This window comes from Oncorhynchus masou, chromosome 28 (assembly GCF_036934945.1).
Source record: "Oncorhynchus masou masou isolate Uvic2021 chromosome 28, UVic_Omas_1.1, whole genome shotgun sequence".
Lineage (NCBI taxonomy): Eukaryota > Metazoa > Chordata > Actinopteri > Salmoniformes > Salmonidae > Oncorhynchus > Oncorhynchus masou.
In genome coordinates this window covers 17,996,120-18,017,749 of record NC_088239.1, presented here as the reverse complement: position 1 = coordinate 18,017,749, position 21,630 = coordinate 17,996,120, and the positions used below count along the sequence as shown (strand labels likewise).

At 41.0% G+C, this 21,630-nt stretch overlaps 1 protein-coding gene across 1 annotated transcript in view; it reads right to left on the bottom strand.

The window, feature by feature from the left end:
- Positions 1-15,530, bottom strand: part of dnah5l (dynein, axonemal, heavy chain 5 like) — a 93,559-nt gene extending 78,029 nt beyond the window's left edge. Inside the window, exons 1-11 of the mRNA XM_064941449.1 lie at positions 15,260-15,530; positions 11,944-12,059; positions 11,546-11,734; positions 11,396-11,470; positions 11,205-11,291; positions 10,674-10,745; positions 10,474-10,575; positions 7,386-7,572; positions 6,708-6,873; positions 6,283-6,376; positions 5,530-5,628 (exon numbers count right to left, since the gene is read on the bottom strand). Coding sequence (XP_064797521.1) covers positions 5,530-5,628; positions 6,283-6,376; positions 6,708-6,873; positions 7,386-7,572; positions 10,474-10,575; positions 10,674-10,745; positions 11,205-11,291; positions 11,396-11,470; positions 11,546-11,734; positions 11,944-12,059; positions 15,260-15,530 — 1,458 coding nt within the window. The remainder of the gene's footprint in view (positions 1-5,529; positions 5,629-6,282; positions 6,377-6,707; positions 6,874-7,385; positions 7,573-10,473; positions 10,576-10,673; positions 10,746-11,204; positions 11,292-11,395; positions 11,471-11,545; positions 11,735-11,943; positions 12,060-15,259) is intronic.
- Positions 15,531-21,630: the final 6,100 nt, after the last annotated feature.

Genomic DNA, 21,630 nt, shown 5'->3' with positions numbered 1-21,630 from the left:
ACATACTGTCCATAATGTCTGTACATCCCATCACATGCTGTCCAAAATGTCTGTTCAACCCATCACATACTGTCCATAATGTCTGTACATCCCATCACATAATGTCTGTACATCCCACCACATACTGTCCATAATGTCTGTACATCCCATCACATACTGTCCATAATGTCTGTTCATCCCATCACATACTGTCTGTACATCCCATCACATACTGTTAATAATGTCTGTTCATCCCATCACATACTGTTCATAATGTCTGTACATCCTACCACATACTGTCCATAATGTCTGTTCATCCCACCACATACTGTCCATAATGTCAGTACATCCCAACACATACTGTCCATAATGTCTGTTCAACCCATCACATACTGTCCATAATGTCTGTTCATCCCACCACATACTGTCCATAATGTCTGTACATCCCATCACATACTGTCCATAATGTCTGTACATCCCACCACATACTGTCCATAATGTCTGTTCAACCCATCAGATACTGTCCATAATGTCTGTACATCCCATCACATACTGTCCATAATGTCTGTACATCCCACCACATACTGTCCATAATGTCTGTTCATCCCATCACATACTGTCCATAATGTCTGTACATCCCATCACATACTGTCCATAATGTCTGTTCAACCCATCACATACTGTCCATAATGTCTGTTCATCCCATCACATACTGTCCATAATGTCTGTTCATCCCACCACAAAATGTCTGTACATCCCACCACATACTGTCCATAATGTCTGTTTATCCCACCACATACTGTCCATAATGTCTGTTCATCCCACCACATACTGTCCATAATGTCTGTACATCCCATCACATACTGTCCATAATGTCTGTACATCCCATCACATACTGTCCATAATGTCTGTACATCCCACCACATACTGTCCATAATGTCTGTACATCCCATCACATGCTGTCCAAAATGTCTGTTCAACCCATCACATACTGTCCATAATGTCTGTACATCCCATCACATAATGTCTGTACATCCCACCACATACTGTCCATAATGTCTGTACATCCCATCACATACTGTCCATAATGTCTGTTCATCCCATCACATACTGTCTGTACATCCCATCACATACTGTTAATAATGTCTGTTCATCCCATCACATACTGTTCATAATGTCTGTACATCCCATCACATACTGTCTGTACATCCCACCACATACTGTCCATAATGTCTGTACATCCCATCACATACTGTCCATAATGTCTGTACATCCCATCACATACTGTCTGTACATCCCATCACATACTGTTAATAATGTCTGTTCATCCCATCACATACTGTTCATAATGTCTGTACATCCCATCACATACTGTTAATAATGTCTGTTCATCCCATCACATACTGTCTGTACATCCCATCACATACTGTTCATAATGTCTGTACATCCCATCACATACTGTCCATAATGTCTGTACATCCCATCACATACTGTCTGTACATCCCATCACATACTGTTCATAATGTCTGTTCATCCCACCACATACTGTCCATAATGTCTGTACATCCCATCACATACTGTCCATAATGTCTGTACATCCCATCACATACTGTCCATAATGTCTGTACATCCCACCACATACTGTCCATAATGTCTGTACATCCCATCACATGCTGTCCAAAATGTCTGTTCAACCCATCACATACTGTCCATAATGTCTGTACATCCCATCACATAATGTCTGTACATCCCACCACATACTGTCCATAATGTCTGTACATCCCATCACATACTGTCCATAATGTCTGTACATCCCATCACATACTGTACATAATGTCTGTACATCCCACCACATACTGTCCATAATGTCTGTTCAACCCATCACATACTGTCCATAATGTCTGTACATCCCATCACATAGTGTCCATAATGTCTGTACATCCCATCACATACTGTCCATAATGTCTGTTCATCCCATCACATACTGTCCATAATGTCAGTACATCCCAACACATACTGTCCATAATGTCTGTTCAACCCATCACATACTGTCCATAATGTCTGTTCATCCCACCACATACTGTCCATAATGTCTGTACATCCCATCACATACTGTCCATAATGTCTGTACATCCCACCACATACTGTCCATAATGTCTGTTCAACCCATCAGATACTGTCCATAATGTCTGTACATCCCATCACATACTGTCCATAATGTCTGTACATCCCACCACATACTGTCCATAATGTCTGTTCATCCCATCACATACTGTCCATAATGTCTGTACATCCCATCACATACTGTCCATAATGTCTGTTCAACCCATCACATACTGTCCATAATGTCTGTTCATCCCATCACATACTGTCCATAATGTCTGTTCATCCCACCACATACTGTCCATAATGTCTGTACATCCCACCACATACTGTACATAATGTCTGTACATCCTACCACATACTGTCCATAATGTCTGTTCATCCCACCACATACTGTCCATAATGTCTGTACATCCCATCACATACTGTCCATAATGTCTGTACATCCCATCACATACTGTCCATAATGTCTGTACATCCCACCACATACTGTCCATAATGTCTGTACATCCCATCACATGCTGTCCAAAATGTCTGTTCAACCCATCACATACTGTCCATAATGTCTGTACATCCCATCACATAATGTCTGTACATCCCACCACATACTGTCCATAATGTCTGTACATCCCATCACATACTGTCCATAATGTCTGTTCATCCCATCACATACTGTCTGTACATCCCATCACATACTGTTAATAATGTCTGTTCATCCCATCACATACTGTTCATAATGTCTGTACATCCCATCACATACTGTCTGTACATCCCACCACATACTGTCCATAATGTCTGTACATCCCATCACATACTGTCCATAATGTCTGTACATCCCATCACATACTGTCTGTACATCCCATCACATACTGTTAATAATGTCTGTTCATCCCATCACATACTGTTCATAATGTCTGTACATCCCATCACATACTGTTAATAATGTCTGTTCATCCCATCACATACTGTCTGTACATCCCATCACATACTGTTCATAATGTCTGTACATCCCATCACATACTGTCCATAATGTCTGTACATCCCATCACATACTGTCTGTACATCCCATCACATACTGTTCATAATGTCTGTTCATCCCACCACATACTGTCCATAATGTCTGTACATCCCATCACATACTGTCCATAATGTCTGTACATCCCATCACATACTGTCCATAATGTCTGTACATCCCACCACATACTGTCCATAATGTCTGTACATCCCATCACATGCTGTCCAAAATGTCTGTTCAACCCATCACATACTGTCCATAATGTCTGTACATCCCATCACATAATGTCTGTACATCCCACCACATACTGTCCATAATGTCTGTACATCCCATCACATACTGTCCATAATGTCTGTTCATCCCATCACATACTGTCTGTACATCCCATCACATACTGTTAATAATGTCTGTTCATCCCATCACATACTGTTCATAATGTCTGTACATCCCATCACATACTGTCTGTACATCCCACCACATACTGTCCATAATGTCTGTACATCCCATCACATACTGTCCATAATGTCTGTACATCCCATCACATACTGTCTGTACATCCCATCACATACTGTTAATAATGTCTGTTCATCCCATCACATACTGTTCATAATGTCTGTACATCCCATCACATACTGTTAATAATGTCTGTTCATCCCATCACATACTGTCTGTACATCCCATCACATACTGTTCATAATGTCTGTACATCCCATCACATACTGTCCATAATGTCTGTACATCCCATCACATACTGTCTGTACATCCCATCACATACTGTTAATAATGTCTGTTCATCCCATCACATACTGTTCATTATGTCTGTACATCCCATCACATACTGTTCATAATGTCTGTACATCCCATCACATACTGTTAATAATGTCTGTTCATCCCATCACATACTGTTCATAATGTCTGTTCATCCCATCACATACTGTCTGTACATCCCATCACATACTGTTAATAATGTCTGTTCATCCCATCACATACTGTTCATAATGTCTGTACATCCCATCACATACTGTCCATTCTGTCTGTACATCCCATCACATACTGTCCAATCTGTCTGTACATCCCATCACATTCTGTCCATAATGTCTGTTCATCCCACCACATACTGTCCATAATGTCTGTACATCCCATCACATTCTGTCCATATTGTCTGTTCATCCCACCACATACTGTCCATAATGTCTGTTCAACCCATCACATACTGTCCATAATGTCTGTTCATCCCACCACATACTGTCCATAATGTCTGTTCATCCCATCACATACTGTCCATAATGTCTGTACATCCCACCACATACTGTCCATAATGTCTGTTCATCCCATCACATACTGTCCATAATGTCTGTACATTCCATCACATACTGTCCATAATGTCTGTACATCCCACCACATACTGTCCATAATGTCTGTTCATCCCACCACATACTGTCCATAATGTCTGTTCATCCCACCACATACTGTCCATAATGTCTGTACATCCCATCACATACTGTCCATAATGTCTGTACATTCCATCACATACTGTCCATAATGTCTGTACATCCCATCACATACTGTCCATAATGTCTGTTCATCCCATCACATACTGTCCATAATGTCTGTACATCCCATCACATACTGTCCATAATGTCTGTTCATCCCATCACATACTGTCCATAATGTCTGTACATCCCATCACATACTGTCCATAATGTCTGTACATCCCATCACATACTGTCCATAATGTCTGTACATTCCATCACATACTGTCCATAATGTCTGTACATCCCATCACATACTGTCCATAATGTCTGTTCATCCCATCACATACTGTCCATAATGTCTGTACATCCCATCACATACTGTCCATAATGTCTGTTCATCCCATCACATACTGTCCATAATGTCTGTACATCCCATCACATACTGTCCATAATGTCTGTACATCCCATCACATACTGTCCATAATGTCTGTACATCCCACCACATACTGTCCATAATGTCTGTACATCCCATCACATACTGTCCATAATGTCTGTACATCCCATCACATACTGTCCATAATGTCTGTTCATCCCATCACATACTGTCCATAATGTCTGTTCATCCCATCACATACTGTCCATAATGTCTGTTCATCCCATCACATACTGTCTATATAAAGTCTATATGTATGTATTAAAATGTAATTAACTGTATATATATATATATATATATATATATATATACACACACTCCAGAATCCGACATTGCTCGTTCTAATATTTCTATATTTATTAATTCCATTCTTTTACTTTTAGATTTGTGTGTGTTGTTGTGTATTGTTAGATATTACTGCACTGTTGGAGTTAGGAACACAAGCAATACGCTGCACTTGCAATAACATCTGCTGAATATGTGAATGCAACCAATACAATGTTGTTTGGTGTCAAAGTTCTTACCGGAGTGCACTTTCCAAGTGGGCCAAAGAACTTCTCCAACGTGTAGAGGTATTTCATATTGTCTTTTGCTTCATTTGCCACAACAGTGATGTTTCCATCCTACCGTAGATAAGATGTGTGTTATGTTTCTACAGGGCTTGATTTTTACTTCCACACAACCCCACTGAACTGTGTGAAATGCACAATAAAAATCACTGTACTCTGTCGCAGGATATCAAATCAATTTGTCACGTGCGCCGAATACAACAAGTGTAGACCTTACTGAGAAATGCTTACTTACTGGCCCTTAACCAACGGTGCAGTTCAAGCATTATATGCATATATATTATAAGCATATATGAGCATTAGTCCAAAATGTAACACTTGATTTCAAAATATCCATGTTCAAAATGATGGAATGCAACTGATAATAAATGCTTGCCTTTACATATAGAGTATATAGAAAATAGATGCCTTTACATATAGAGTATATAGAAAATAGATGCCTTTACATATAGAGTATATAGAAAATAGATGCCTTTACATATAGAGTATATAGAAAAGAGATGCCTTTACATATAGAGTATATAGAAAATAGATGCCTTTACATATAGAGTATATAGAAAATAGAGGCCTTTACATATAGAGTATATAGAAAATAGAGGCCTTTACATATAGAGTATATAGAAAATAGAGGCCTTTACATATAGAGTATATAGAAAATAGAGGCCTTTAGATATAGAGTATATAGAAAATAGAGAGAGTGAAACTGACCAGCTCTCTCCATGTCCTTAGTGTCTTTGACTTGGCCACCTGCAGCACTCCAATAACTTTCTTCACATGAGGTCGTTTGATCTCATCCATTAGGCTGAGAAAACATTGATCACAATCAATATAGACTAGTGTGCACTCAACCAACACACCAAACAAGACATGCAGCATTAAAAAAATATATTGGCCAGCATAACAGAACAAGTCATTGGAATAGGCAGGAAACCTAGCAGTTAAGAGCATTGGGCCAGTAATCGAAAGGGCCTTGCCCTTGAGCAGGGCACTTGACCCTAATGTCTGCTAAGTTACGTAAATGTAACAGATGTTCTAAGGTTTTGTAATGAGACAGACTGAGTGTGGAGTTGACACTTGTGTCAGAAAAAGGGGGAAATGTTCTGGTGGGTGGCATGACAAGTGAGTATGTGTACCTGTTAAAAGTGGTCATGCGGCTTTTCCAATGCTCCAGTTCAGCAGAGGGCCCTATGTCATCGGCCTCCTTCCTCATTTGCTCGCCCTCTGTCAGCACCTGTTCGATCTGGTGGGCCCAGTGAAGGAGAACTCCCTCCAGCTCTTCCACCAGTTCGGAGTTATTGGCTTGAGGGAAGAGACAAACTGTATATGTTACAGACTTACTTTGAGCATTTATTTTCTCATGTGCAGTATGAGCTTGTAGTATCTGCCCTTGTAGGATGTACTCACAGGAGGTTGGTGGCATCTTTATTGGGGAGGACGGGCTTGTGGTAATGGCTGGAGCGGAATCAGGGGAATGGTATCAAATACATCAAACGCATGGTTTGATGCCTTTCCGTTTGTGTCATTCCAGCCATTATTTCGAGCCGTTCTCCCCTCAGCAGCCTCCTGTGTATGTGCTGGACTATACATCGTCTATTCTACTCAAATAGATTTTTCAGTGGGTCTTTTCACAGGACTACCAATTAAATTAAATCATCTGCATTAATCCCTAAGGGGGGATAATTGCTTGACATACAATGACAGGCACATACGTAAGAATGAATACATTTCCCACAACATACAACAGAGTGGACAGTCGCTAATCACACACAAACACTTAAACACCAAAACCATAACTGAGGTAACATCTATACCTGCAGCTGTGTAGTCTGCTGGGCCTAGCAGGCTGCTTAGGCTCTGTCCAGTGTCCACTCTGTGTAGATGGAACCTTCCCTCCATATTCAGTCTGGCAGAGGAGAGGTGGCTAATGAACTTGTCCACTGAACTCAGGAAGTCCTGAATCTGTGCATTCTGAAGTCCATCCTTCATGGAGCCCCAGTTCTGGTGAGGATTGAACAAAACATTTATTGGGGTTGAAGTAGAGGAGATATAGGAGAGTTCAAATCAAACTGTATATGTCACATGTACTGAATAGGTACATACAAACAATGCAGTTTAAGATATATAAGAAAATATTTACTAAATAGAAAGTAACACAATAACTTAATATAGAGGCTATATACAGGGGGTACTGGTACCGAGTTAATGTGCGGGGATACAGGTTATTCAAGGTCATTTGTAAATGTACAGTGCCTTGCGAAAGTATTCGGCCCCCTTGAACTTTGCGACCTTTTGCCACATTTCAGGCTTCAAACATAAAGATATAAAACTGTATTTTTTGTGAAGAATCAACAACAAGTGGGACACAATCATGAAGTGGAACGACATTTATTGGATATTTCAAACTTTTTTAACAAATCAAAAACTGAAAAATTGGGAGTGCAAAATTATTCAGCCCCTTTACTTTCAGTGCAGCAAACTCTCTCCAGAAGTTCAGTGAGGATCTCTGAATGATCCAATGTTGACCTAAATGTCTAATGATGATAAATACAATCCACCTGTGTATAATCAAGTCTCTGTATAAATGCACCTGCACTGTGATAGTCTCAGAGGTCCGTTAAAAGCGCAGAGAGCATCATGAAGAACAAGGAACACACAAGGCAGGTCCGAGATACTGTTGTGAAGACGTTTAAAGCTGGATTTGGATACAAAAAGATTTCCCAAGCTTTAACCATCCCAAGGAGCACTGTGCAAGAGATAATATTGAAATGGAAGGAGTATCAGACCACTGCAAATCTACCAAGACCTGGCCGTCCCTCTAGACTTTCAGCTCATACAAGGAGAAGACTGATCAGAGATGCAGCCAAGAGGCCCATGATCACTCTGGATGAACTGCAGAGATCTACAGCTGAGGTGGGAGACTCTGTCCATAGGACAACAGTCAGTCGTATATTGCACAAATCTGGCCTTTATGGAATAGTGGCAAGAAGAAAGCCATTTCTTAAAGATATCCATAAAAAGTGTTGTTTAAAGTTTGCCACAAGCCACCTGGGAGACACACCAAACATGTGGAAGAAGGTGCTCTGGTCAGATGAAACCAAACTTGAACTTTTTGGCAACAATGCAAAACGTTATGTTTGGCGTAAAAGCAACACAGCTCATCACCCTGAACACACACCATCCCCACTGTCAAACATGGTGGTGGCAGCATCATGGTTTGGGCCTGCTTTTCTTCAGCAGGGACAGGGAAGATGGTTAAAATTGATGGGAAGATGGATGGAGGCAAATACAGGACCATTCTGGAAGAAAACCTGATGGAGTCAGCAAAAGACCTGAGACTGGGACGGAGATTTGTCTTCCAACAAGACAATGATCCAAAACATAAAGCAAAATCTACAATGGAATGGTTCAAAAATAAACATATCCAGGTGTTAGAATGGCCAAGTCAAAGGCCAGACCTGAATCCAATCGAGAATCTGTGGAAGGAACTGAAAACTGCTGTTCACAAATGCTCTCCATCCAACCTCACTGAGCTCGAGCTGTTTCGAAAGGAGGAATGGGAAAAAAATTCAGTCTCTCGATGTGCAAAACTGATAGAGACATACCCCAAGCGACTTACAGCTGTAATCGCAGCAAAAGGTGGCGCTACAAAGTATTAACTTAAGGGGGCTGAATAATTTTGCACGCCCAATTTTTCAGTTTTTGATTTGTTAAAAAAGTTTGAAATATCCAATAAATGCCGTTCCTCTTCATGATTGTGTCCCACTTGTTGTTGATTCTTCACAAAAAATACAGTTTTATATCTTTATGTTTGAAGCCTGAAATGTGGCAAAAGGTCGTAAAGTTCAAGGGTGCCGAATACTTTCTCAAGGCACTGTAGGTAGGGGTAAAGTGATTATGCATAGATAAACACAGAGTTGCAGTAGTGTAAAAACAAAGGTGTGGGGGACGGGGACGGGGGGGGGGGGGCCTGGGGGTCCATGAAAATTGTCTGGGTGGTCATTGGATACTGTCACGATCGTTTGTAGAAACGGACCAAGGCGCAGCGAATGTTGAGTTCCACATAATTGATTAATAGTGAAACTTAGCAAAAACAATAAACAATAAACTAACATGAACCGTGACTACAGAGGTGCTACATACACTTACTCAAAATACAATATTCCACAAACACAGGTGGGAACAAACACTACTTAAATATGATCCCCAATTAGAGACAATGATTACCAGCTGCCTCTAATTGGGAATCATACAAATCACCAACATAGAAACATGAAAACTAGAACACCCAAATAGAAATAATAAACTAGACTAACCCCCCAGTCACACCCTGACCTACTCCACCATAGAAAATAAGGACTCTCTATGGTCAGGACGTGACAGATACAGTGTTTATGAGTCTTATGACTTGGGGGTAGAAGCTGTTAAGGAGCCTTTTGGACCTAAACTTAGGCGCTCCGGTACCACTTGCCGTGCGGTAGCAGAGATAACAGTCTATGACTTGGGTGACTGGAGTCTGTGACAATTTTTGGAGCCTTCCTCTGACATCGCCTAGTATATAGGTCTTTGATGGCAGAAAGCTTGGCCTCAGTTGCCATACCAGGTGGCGATGCAACCGGTCAAGATGCTCTCGATGGTGCAGCTGCAGAACGTTTTGAGAATCTGGGGACCCATACCAAATCTTTTCAGTCTTCTGAGGGGGATACTGTGTTGTCGTGCCTCTTCACGACTGTCTTGGTGTGTTTGGACCATGATAGTTTGTTGGTGATGTGGACACCAAGGAACTTGAAACTTTCGACCCGCTTCACTACAGCGCCCTGTTATGTTGTGTTTGATTATTCTGTCTACTTTGAACAACTTAGCATGCATGTTGATAGGGCATTATACTCAAAAGGGAATTACCTCTTGAGACTTGAGTGCAGGCAGCATAATTTGTGAGAACAGTTTCTCCATACTGTACAGAATGCTCCCATTAGTGCAGTCCAGCATTCCGAAATTCACTTCCTGGAAGAAACAAGCAGTACAAGAGCAATAGCAAAACAGTGAAACAATTCGTAAACAGTGCCACTAAAGTGGTGGCTAGAAACGCTAGGCTTACTGACCTGAGAAACATTGGCGGTCGTTATGGCCTTGTCTGTCGTTCTCAAGAAAAACAAACACTTTTCAAGTAAGGCCTGAAACATAAGAGCCAACACATCACACGGTCTGGTGATGAGACTGAATGAGAGAAACAAAGAAAGAGTCTTGTTTTTTACTGATACCATGGAAATCAATACTTAAGAAGTGGCAGAGGCTCTGTCTCCAATACCAACGTAATACAAACATTACCAAACTAGTAATTATGAGGTCATTCTGATACGCTTGTTTGGAGAAGGGGGCTCTGGTATATTTCACGAAGAGTGTTCTTCCCCATTACTGTGCCTGCAAGGTGTTGAGTGCAGGAGTGTATACTTTAAAGAAAGAATGTGAAAATTACAGACTGTGTCTTGTAAGCCATGATGGCATTCAAGTCCCCTTTTAGGGCTAGAAACCTTTGTCAGAGACAATTATTAAATGGAAGAAGTTCCGGACAAGGATTTCAAATAGAAGTAGAACCAACACGGACTTCAATCAGTTCTGCAGCAAAACGTTACCTCTGAAGTACCAGTGGTGAGAAAGAGCTTTTTCTGCCCAGGGGTAGAACTGACTGTGTCTGCCCAGGTGGGGTGGTTTGATGAAGGCTGAAAAAGGGAGATGGGAAAAAGCACCATCATGTTATATTATAGGACTGATGTTCTTCGCTCCATTTTTTTAATGATGACAATGAAGAGAAAGGTCAGTTTACCACTTTTATGTCTTGATAGAAGAATATCAACCTCTTTGATCCATTAGGCGCAAAAAACTCATCTATCAAATTGAACTAGAGCAGAGTTTATGACAGTTAGTATTATTGGAGTTTGGATGCATTTTGTGAATGTCTGACCAAATCCCTTACCTTGTCATCTGATATAAAGGCCTCCTCCACCTCAGTCTCCCCCAGGCTCACACTGTCCACAAGCTTGGCTATGAGGTACTTGTGGCGGGCATCTAGCATGGCCCGACGCTCATCCTTGGCAGCCCTGGCCTGCTTGGCCATCTCTTTCCTGGCTTCGTTGGAGAGTACCATCGTCCGTTTCCCTGAAACCTAATCACATCCAGACAGAATGGGAGTGAAAGAAAACACAACCTGGCGGAGCTACTGTGACATTCGTTTAGAGAGACAGGGTTTAGGGTTCTCCACATTAAGAAACTTCACCCATATTGTGAGATATGAATAACTGATCAGTTGATGCCCATCAAAAGTTAAAATGACTGAGGGGTTAACACCCTTTGTGCCCTTTCAGCTGTCTTGACTTCGTAAATACTCACAGTTGTACTGGCAGTTGAGGAAGGAAGAGCTGCCGATGCCGTGTGATTGGTGCTTTTAGGGTTGTGACCTCCTATTCGCCTGTGTCCACTCACACCCACGTCTGTTGATATGGCAAAACATGACTGTCTATTTTCGTGGCCAATAAAATCAGAGCTTCAATGTACTGTATGGCATGGTCTGTGTTTGTACTTCCTGTATGTCTATAGTTCTACCCATATACAGTGCCTTGTAAAAGTATTCATCCCCCTTGGTAGTTTTCCTATTTTGTTGCATTATAACCTGTAATTTAAATAGATTTTTGGGGGATTTCATGTAATGGACATACACAAAATAGTCCAAATTGGTGAAGTGAAATGAAAATAATTACTTTCAAATAAGAAATTAAATAAATGCTATGGAGCCCCTAAATAAGACCTGTTGCAACCAATTCACTTCAGAAGTCACATAATTTGGTTAAATAAAGTCACATGATTTGTCACATGATCTCAGTATACAGTGGGGAGAACAAGTATTTGATACACTGCCGATTTTGCAGGTTTTCCTACTTACAAAGCATGTAGAGGTCTGTAGTTTTTATCATAGGTACACTTCAAATGTGAGAGACGGAATCTAAAACAAAAATCCAGAAAATCACATTGTATGATTTTTAAGTGATCACCTACCAACCAGTAAGAATTTCGGATCTCACATACCTGTTATTTTCACTTTAAGAAGCCCTCCTGTTTTCCACTCATTACCTGTATTAACTGCACCTGTTTGAACTCGTTACCTGTATAAAAGACACCTGTCCACAAACTCAATCAAACAGACTCCAACCTCTCCACAATGACCAAGACCAGAGAGCTGTGTAAGGTCATCAGGGATAAAATTGTAGACCTGCACAAGGCTGGGATGGGCTACAGGACAATAGGCAAGCAGCTTGGTGAGGAGGCAACAACTGTTGGCACAATTATTAGAAAATGGAAGAAGCTCAAGATGACGGTCAATCACCCTTTTTCTGGGGCTTCATGCAAGATCTCACCTCGTGGGGCATCAATGATCATGAGAAAGGTGAGGGATCAGCCCAGAACTACACGGCAGGACCTGGTCAATGACCTGAAGAGAGCTGGGACCACAGTCTCAAAGAAAACCATTAGTAACACACTACGCCGTCATGGATAAAAATCCTGCAGCGCATGCAAGGTCCCCCTGCTCAAGCCAGCTCATGTCCAGGCCCGTCTGAAGTTTGCCAATGACCATTTGGATGATCCAGAGGAGGAATGGGAGGTCATGTGGTCTGATGAGACAAAAAAAGAGCTTTTTGGTCTAAACTCCACTCGCCGTGTTTGGAGGAAGAAGAAGGATGAATACAACCCCAAGAACACCATCCCAACCATGAAGCATGGAGGTGGAAACATGATTCTTTGGGGATGCTTTTCTGCAAAGGGGACAGGATGATTGCACCGTATTGAGGGGAGGATGGATGGCGCCATGTATCGCAAGATCTTGGCCAACAACCTCCTTCCCTCAGTAAGAGCATTGAAGATGGGTCGTTGCTGGGTCTTCCAGCATGACAACGACCCGAAACACACAGCCCGGGCAACTAAGGAGTGGCTCCGTAAGAAGCATCTCAATGTCCTGGAGCGGCCTAGCCAGACCTGAACCCAATAGAAAATCTTTGGAGGGAGCTGAAAGTCCATATTGCCTAGCGACAGGCCCGAAACCTGAAGGATCTGGAGAAGGTCTGTATGGAGGAGTGGGCCAAAATACCTGCTGCAGTGTTTGCAAACCTGGTCAAGAACTACAGGAAACGTATGATCTCTGTAATTGCAAACAAAGGTTTCTGTACCAAATATTAAGTTCTGCTTTTCTGATGTATCAAATACTTATGTCATGCAATAAAATGCCAATTAATTACTTAAAAATCATACAATGTGATTTTACAGACCTCTACATGCTTTGTATGTAGGAAAACCTGCTAAATCGCCAGTGTATCAAATACTTGATCTCCCCACTGTATATACACCTGTTCTGAAAGGCCCCCGCATCTGCAACACCACTAAGCATGCGGCACCATGAAGACCAAGGTGCTATCCAAACAGGTCAGGGACAAAGTTGTGGAGAAGTACAGATCAGGGTTGGGTTATAAAAATATCCTAAATGTTGAACATCCCACGGAGCACCATTAAATCCATTATTTAAAAATTTAAAGAATATGGCAACACAAAAAACCTGCCAAGAGAGGGCCGCCCACCAAAACTCACAGACCAGGCAAAAAGGGCATTAATCAGAGAGGCACCAAAGAGACCAAGGATAACCCCGAAGGAGCTGCAAAGCTCCACAGCGGAGATTGGAGTATCTGTCCATAGGACCAGTTTAAGCTATAATCTCCACAGAGCTGAGCTTTATGGAAGTGTGGCCAGAAAAAAAGCCATTGCTTAAAGAAAAAATAATCAAATACGTTTGGTGTTCGACAAAAGACATGTGGGAGACACCACAAACATATAGAAGAAGGTACCCTGGTCAGATGAGACTAAAATTGAGCTTTTTGGCCATCAAGGAAAACGCTATGTCTGGCCCAAACCCAACACCTCTCATCACCTCGAGAACACCATCCCCCCCAGTGAAGCATGGTGGTGGCAGCATCATGCTGTTTGGATGATTTTCATCACCTGGGACTGGGAAACTGGTCAGAATTGAAGGAATGATGGATGGCGCTAAATACAAGGAAATTCTTGAGGGAAACCTGTTTCAGTCTTTCAGAGATTTGAGACTGGGACAGAGGTTTACCTTCCAGCAAGACAATAACCCTAAGCATATTGCTAAAGCAACACTCAAGTGGTGTAAGGGGAAACATTTAAATGTCTTGGAATGACCTAGTCAAACCCCAGACCTCAATCCAATTGAGAATCTGTGGTATGACTTTAAGATTTTGTACAACGGAACCCATCCAACTTGAAGGAGCTGGAGCAGTTTTTTCTTGAAGAATGAGTGAAAATCCCAGTAGCGAGATGTTCCAAGCTTATAGAGACACACCCCCAAGACTTGCAGCTGTAATTGCGGCAGATGGTGGCTCTGCAAAGTATTGACTTTGCGGGGGTGAATAGTTATGCACAGTCAAGTTTTCTGTTTTGTTGTCTTATTTCTTCTTTGTTTCACAATAAAAAATATTTTGCATTTTCAAAGTGGTAAGCATGTTGTGTAAATCAAATGATACAACCCCCCCAAAAATCTATTTTAATTCCAGGTTGTAAGACAACAAAATAGGAAAAATGCCAAGGGGGGTGAATACTTTCGCAAGACACTGCACTTGCACTTTACCTTTTCGTATACTAACAAGTGGAGGTTTTAACTCATTTGAATGGTCGGGTGCAGTTGTCTGGCTTAGCTCTCCGTCGGCCTTGTTCTCTGGTTCCCTCTTTGCTTCCTCAGGGCTGTCCTGCATCGTCTTCCCAGCATCAAGGCTTTCCTCTGTGGGAGGATTGGACACTTCCTCCTCTGGATCCACCTTCTCCACTGGGGGGATGCCGGACCCCTCATCCACCTCAGGGTCCACTACTTCAACTGGCTGGAGATTCTTAGTGTCACACATCTTAAAGCGCAGAGGAGTTAGTTAATAGTCACTTTTGGGTTTTAAACTATTAGACGACATGGTCTAGTCAAGTGTAGGATCTTAATTTGATCCAGTTTTCTATAATTATCTTACACCTTTACATGATCTACGCATAAGTTTATTGCAGTATTGAACAACATAGTTTTAACAAATAAACCCATTGGTCCATTGAAAATTATTATTAGAATAACTTATATTGCGCAATTGTCTAATGCCCTATGCCAGGTGTAATGATAATATGAAATCAAACAATGCGCTGCACTGTCTATGGATACTGTAGTTCAAGTGTTTCCATAACATTCACTATGCGCATCCACACAAATGGAAAAGAACACAGGATAAATAATCCAACAATTTCTAAATTAAATGTTGAATATACCAGACCTTCCCCTCAGTTTTTCTGCTCTGTCTCTTGCTGCTCTCCTGCCAGGATGTGTGGTAAAAGAGCCTCTAGAGTCAGCTCAGCTAGCTGACGCTAAAGACAATCAATGGGTGAATTGCTCTGACAAAGTTTGACTGTTGTCATGGCAACCATAAACACGTTAGCCCTAGCCAGAATGACTAATCCACTGAAAACCAGCAGAGGAATAAGTCGAACAAATGCCTGTCCACATATGAATACACGAGAGGTCATTAAAGTCTGGCAACGCTAATGATACTTGAATTATGTCTGTCTGTCTGTCTGTCGGTCTGTGTGTGTGTGTGTGTGTGTGTGTGTGTGTGTGTGTGTGTGTGTGTGTGTGTGTGTGTGTGTGTGTGTGTGTGTGTGCGTGTGCGTGTGTGTGTTTGTGTGTGTGTGTGTGTGTGTGTGTGTGTGTGTGTGTTTGTTTGTGTGTGTGTGTGTGTGTGTGTGTGTAACTGTAAAATAGATCAAATCAAATCATGTTATTGATTAATCAGGTAAATGTTATTTTTGAGGTGTGGTGAGGCTTAATAGATGTATTGTAAGAGAAACACACATAGATAATGCAATAAGGTATTAAGTTGGAGATATCATCTTCTATTATGAGAAGTACGTTAAATCACAGTGCGTTTGTGTATTTACCATGATTGACTAATCATTGTCTTAGTATGACATCCATATCATATGACTACCTGGGGGTAGACTATTTCTAGGTACTAGCTACAGCTTAAGCAAAGCCACAGCGAATTAAATGTACATCATTTAGCAGACGCTCTTATCCAGAGCGATTTACAGGTGCAATTATGGAACAGACAGATTTTTCACCTGGTCTGCTCGGTGGTTCGAACCAGTAACCTTTCAGTTACTAGCCCAATGCTCTTAACCGCTAGGTTAAGACGTCTCAACTTATTATTATGCAGTATTATGATTGAAGGCAGCATTGTATGCAGGGGATACATTTCAGCAAGGTTTATTATTAAGCAATAAGGCCCGATGAGGTGTTGTATATGGCCAATATAGCACAGCTAAGGGATGTTATTAAGCACGGCACAACACGGAGTGCCTGGACCCAGCCCTTAGCCGTGGTACTATACCAGTCAAACGTTTGGACAAACCTTCTTATTCAAGGGTTTTTCTTTATTTTTTATAATTTTCTACATTGTAGAATAATAGTGAAGACATCAAAACTATGAAATAACACATATGGAATCATGTTCCAAAAGGCACCAACTCTAAGACCATGAGAAAGAAGATTCTCTGGTCTGTAGAAAAGTCAGTGCGCGATTACGTAGCACACAAAATGTATGTTCAATGGGTTTCCATTGATAGTTTAGTCACAAAAACGGTTAGCGTTTAATAGAAAATGTGCCTGTCGTCTTGTCATGTGCGCTCGCAGATACAGTGGGGGTAGGCTGTGCAGGTAGACTAGTCTACATGGGATTATATTTTTATTTGTCAAATGGCAGTCAAGCACCAATCAACATGTCACCAGAAAAAGACCCTTCATATTTATTGGAAAGTAGCAACAAGATCACTGTGCACGTTCACCCCCCTGTGAAGATCATCATCATCATCATCATAATAATAATCTGTAGCCTAATAAACTGCATGGTTTCCCGAGTCATAGTGGGTGGACCACACACCATATCATCGCGTGACTCCAAATTTACTTTCGATATGATGGCTATTATATCAATATTTGCTCTTAAAGGCGTTTCCACCACCATTTATTGCATAATACATTTTACCGACACAAAAGTATTCTACCATGTGAAACGAACAAATGATCTGTCGGCATTTATAATATTTACCGAAACGACCTGTTTCCATCACAGCTGTGGTGATTTTTTTTTAAAGTTTACTAGCTCGTGTTACTTTTCTGTATTTCAGGTTAAATTGGCGGTGAAGAGAAGATGTCAAGATCCTTTCTTTTATTCATGCTTCTCATCATAATGACCCCACCACTATCTGGTGTAGGAGTCAAACCATTGTGAATGTGTCGGATGCTCTACAGACCATCCCCAAAAATGCCACCAAGATCAATCTGTCCAAGAACAAAATTCAAAACAGTTCACCTGAGACATTTCTCAAGTTCCGTCATTTGGGTGTACTAACCCGGGACCAGAACAAACTCGCATCTCTAAGTGGAGGTGAATTCAAAGGACTACACATTCTCTATTTTCGAAACATCTCCAGAAACAACTCAGTGATCAAGGTTGACGCATTCCACAACCTGAAACAGTTAACGGGTCCTCGATTTGTAAAAAACAAACTAATGAACAAAATGTCCATTTAATTTTTTTAGTTCCTTCCTAACATTGAATCGGCTGACATTTCTATGAATAAACTACAAAGTGTACAGAATGGGGTGTACAACACCATCTCTTTGTCCTGGCTTAGTCTTTTGGGCAACAACATTGACTATTTCAACGTCAGTGGCTTTCCTGCTCTTGCCTACATAAACAAACAACTATGGATTACATCCAAAGTCATGCATTTTTGCTCACAACCACAGATTGAAGCTCTTGCTCCTTATGGGGATAGAAACAGAATTCCTGGCTGGAATTCAATTGGAGACAAAGAAAACTATTTCAATGGTTGCATTCTCTTTCTCGCTTGAAAGATCTAATTTCACTATTTGGAGCCTCCCAGATGTGACGGACAACCTTTCAAGACCTTTCAACCTTTCAAGAGTAGAGGCTATCCTAGAGAAACAGATGCACACTCTGAGTGGTGTCCCGTGACTTTCTCCGCAGTGAGTGGTGGCTCTGGAGTTCCAGGTGGCCAGTCAGACTTCTGTGTGAGGGGAGCGATGTTCTTCTGATGGTGTTTCTCGAAGAGATCCCTGTCTCTCTCATTACACTCTACTGTCTCTCTCCTTACACTTGGTTATGAAAGATGGTGCGTCGGAAAACATACTTGTTGTGGCCCACAGACGAGCGTGACCAGGAGGTGTTCTGGATCAGACTTGAGAATGCCTTGAGGGAAAGCACACAGGAGGAACATGATGGTGATGAGCTTGCCATGCTCACTGGCTAGACCTGGGATATTTTCAAATTAAGAAAATTGAACAGCTGATGGAAAATCCTGTAGCATTGTACATACAATTGAAGTCAGAAGTTTACATACACTAAGATGACTGTGCCTTTAAACAGCTTGGAAAATTCCAGAAAATTGTGTCATTGCTTTTGAAGCTTTTGATGGGCTAATTGACATAATTCGAGTCATTTGGAGGTGTACCTGTGGATGTACAGTGGGGAATTTAGTCAGCCACCAATTGTGCAAGTTCTCCCACTTAAAAATGATGAGAGAGGCCTGGTCGCTTGGTCGCAAATGGGTCCTCCATTCCAAATGAATAATGCATACTTCTAAACTTGTGGCAAAATGGCTTAAGGACAAGAAATTCAAGGTATTGGAGTGGCCATCACAAAGCCCTGACCTCAATCCTGTAGAAAATGTGCGTGTGCGAGCAAGGAGGCCTACTAATCTGATTCAGTTACACCAGCTCTGTCAGGAGGAATGGACCAAAATCCACCCAACTTATTGTGGGAAGCTTGTGGAAGGCTACACAACACGTTTGACCCAAGTTAAACAATGTAAAGGCAATGCTACCAAATACTAATTGAGTGTTTGTAAACTTCTGAGCCACTGGGAATGTGATGAAAGAAATAAAAGCTGAAATAATTCTCTCTACTATTATTCTGAGATTTCACATTCTTAAAATAAAGTGGTGATCCTAACTGACCTAAGACAGGACATTTTTACTAGGATTAAATGTCAGGAATTGTGAAATGTATTTGGCTAAGGTGTATGTAAGGTGTATGTAAACTTCCGACTTCAACTGTATGTGGTTATATAATGCAATTGTATATGTTGTAAGACTTGAAAATGTACAGCATTGAAAAATAATATAATATAAAGCTCTTATAAATGTTTTTACTGCTTATACATGCTTATTACATGTAATTATACAGTATACATGTTGACTCTAAGTTAATCTTTCACTCAAACAATAAATGGGGACATGTCCAGCTAACATGAGCAGGAATTGTTGTTGAAAGGCAGCATAGAGCCAGCAGATGGAGACAGAGCTCTTTGTTAAACGGTTCCATATTCAATCAACATCCACTCAAGGCTCAGTGAAAAGTTTTGGTGCAGTCACCCTATGTCACCTCACATAAACGATTTTGTTATGTCAATCAATACTTTGCTCAATGATATAAATACCGCTCAGAGTTGGAATGCTGTTGTGTTTGATTCAATTAATGTAACAGAATCACTCATCAAGGGAGACCAAATAGACAAATAGTCTGAATCATTGAGACCATAACAAAAGCAGCCTTAGTTTTGAGGCAGTCTTTTTTTAAATTGAACTAGGCAAGTCAGTTAAGAATAAGTTATTATTTACAATGACAGCCTACTGGGAGCAGTGGGTTAACTGCCTTGTTCAGGGGTAGAATGACATATTTTTACCTTGTCAACTTAGGGATTTGATCCAGCAACCTTTCGGTTACTGGCCCAACACTCAAACCTCTGGGCTACATGCCTCCCCCTTTTGATCTTGTGGCATATAGAGCTTTCTATGAAGTAAACCAGTTTTATCTCACATACACTAATACCTCTGCTAATTCAATTCTGTCCCCACTAACACCATTTGAATGTGAAGAGAAGTATAAGGAAAATGGCATTTCTGGAGCAAACTGAAAAATGCACAATACTACATGGGTTATCTTCCTGCTATTTCCTCAGCCTCTCTCTTTCTCTGCCAAATCCACAGATTTTTCCATGCAGTGTTTTGATGATATCTTTATTTGGAGTTCTCTCCGGACACAGCCACCAGTTGACCGGACAACATGTATACCTATATCAGTATAAAGACTAGTTATTCAGTTCATTCATGATGTCTGGGGTTGAGGTCAGATATAGCAACACGTGCACCTAGTTGTGTTTGTGGACACATGTTCATTTTAAACGCAGTGGGAAATTGAGACACACATTTGAAAGAAAACTGTAAAAATGGAACTGAAATTGTGAGGTAAGTGGGAAACAAATTCAAGTAATGTTTCAACAGTCAAATTGAAGAAAAAAACAATGGAACCCTTAAAGATGGAATCTTTAATGGTGAAACAGACATGTCAGTGTGCAATATTACACCAACTTAGATGTTACTGCAAACAATAAACAGAGTTCTCCACCACAGACATCATTGCACAAGCAATAGAAGAGCACAATCATGTATTTCTTCTTTTGTTTCGCTGGGCGAGCAGCGCGACGCTCTTCAGCTCTGCTACAAAAACAATAACGTAGTGGGGCAGCCAGTGGCACTGTTTCCCTGTACTGCGGATTCCATCTTTATGTTTATATTCTCTCCGCTAGGCATTCACAAGCACTACATATGACAACAAATGTAGGTTTACATTGTTTATCAAAATCATGCTTACACTAGAAAATACTAAAACGTTTATGACCAACTTCACCTATAAATAACCCAATTTCCCATCAAGCGGTTTGCTCTCCTGTATGGTGTGATAAGTTAAAACATGAACACAGTATCAGTATTCCAAGAGAACAGCTGTGGTGCTGTGGTGTGTTTTGTGGCAGTGCTTTTATACATTGTTAATGCAATGTTTTTCTGGAGAGAATAATTATACATAATGGGTGATTGAATGTGACCAC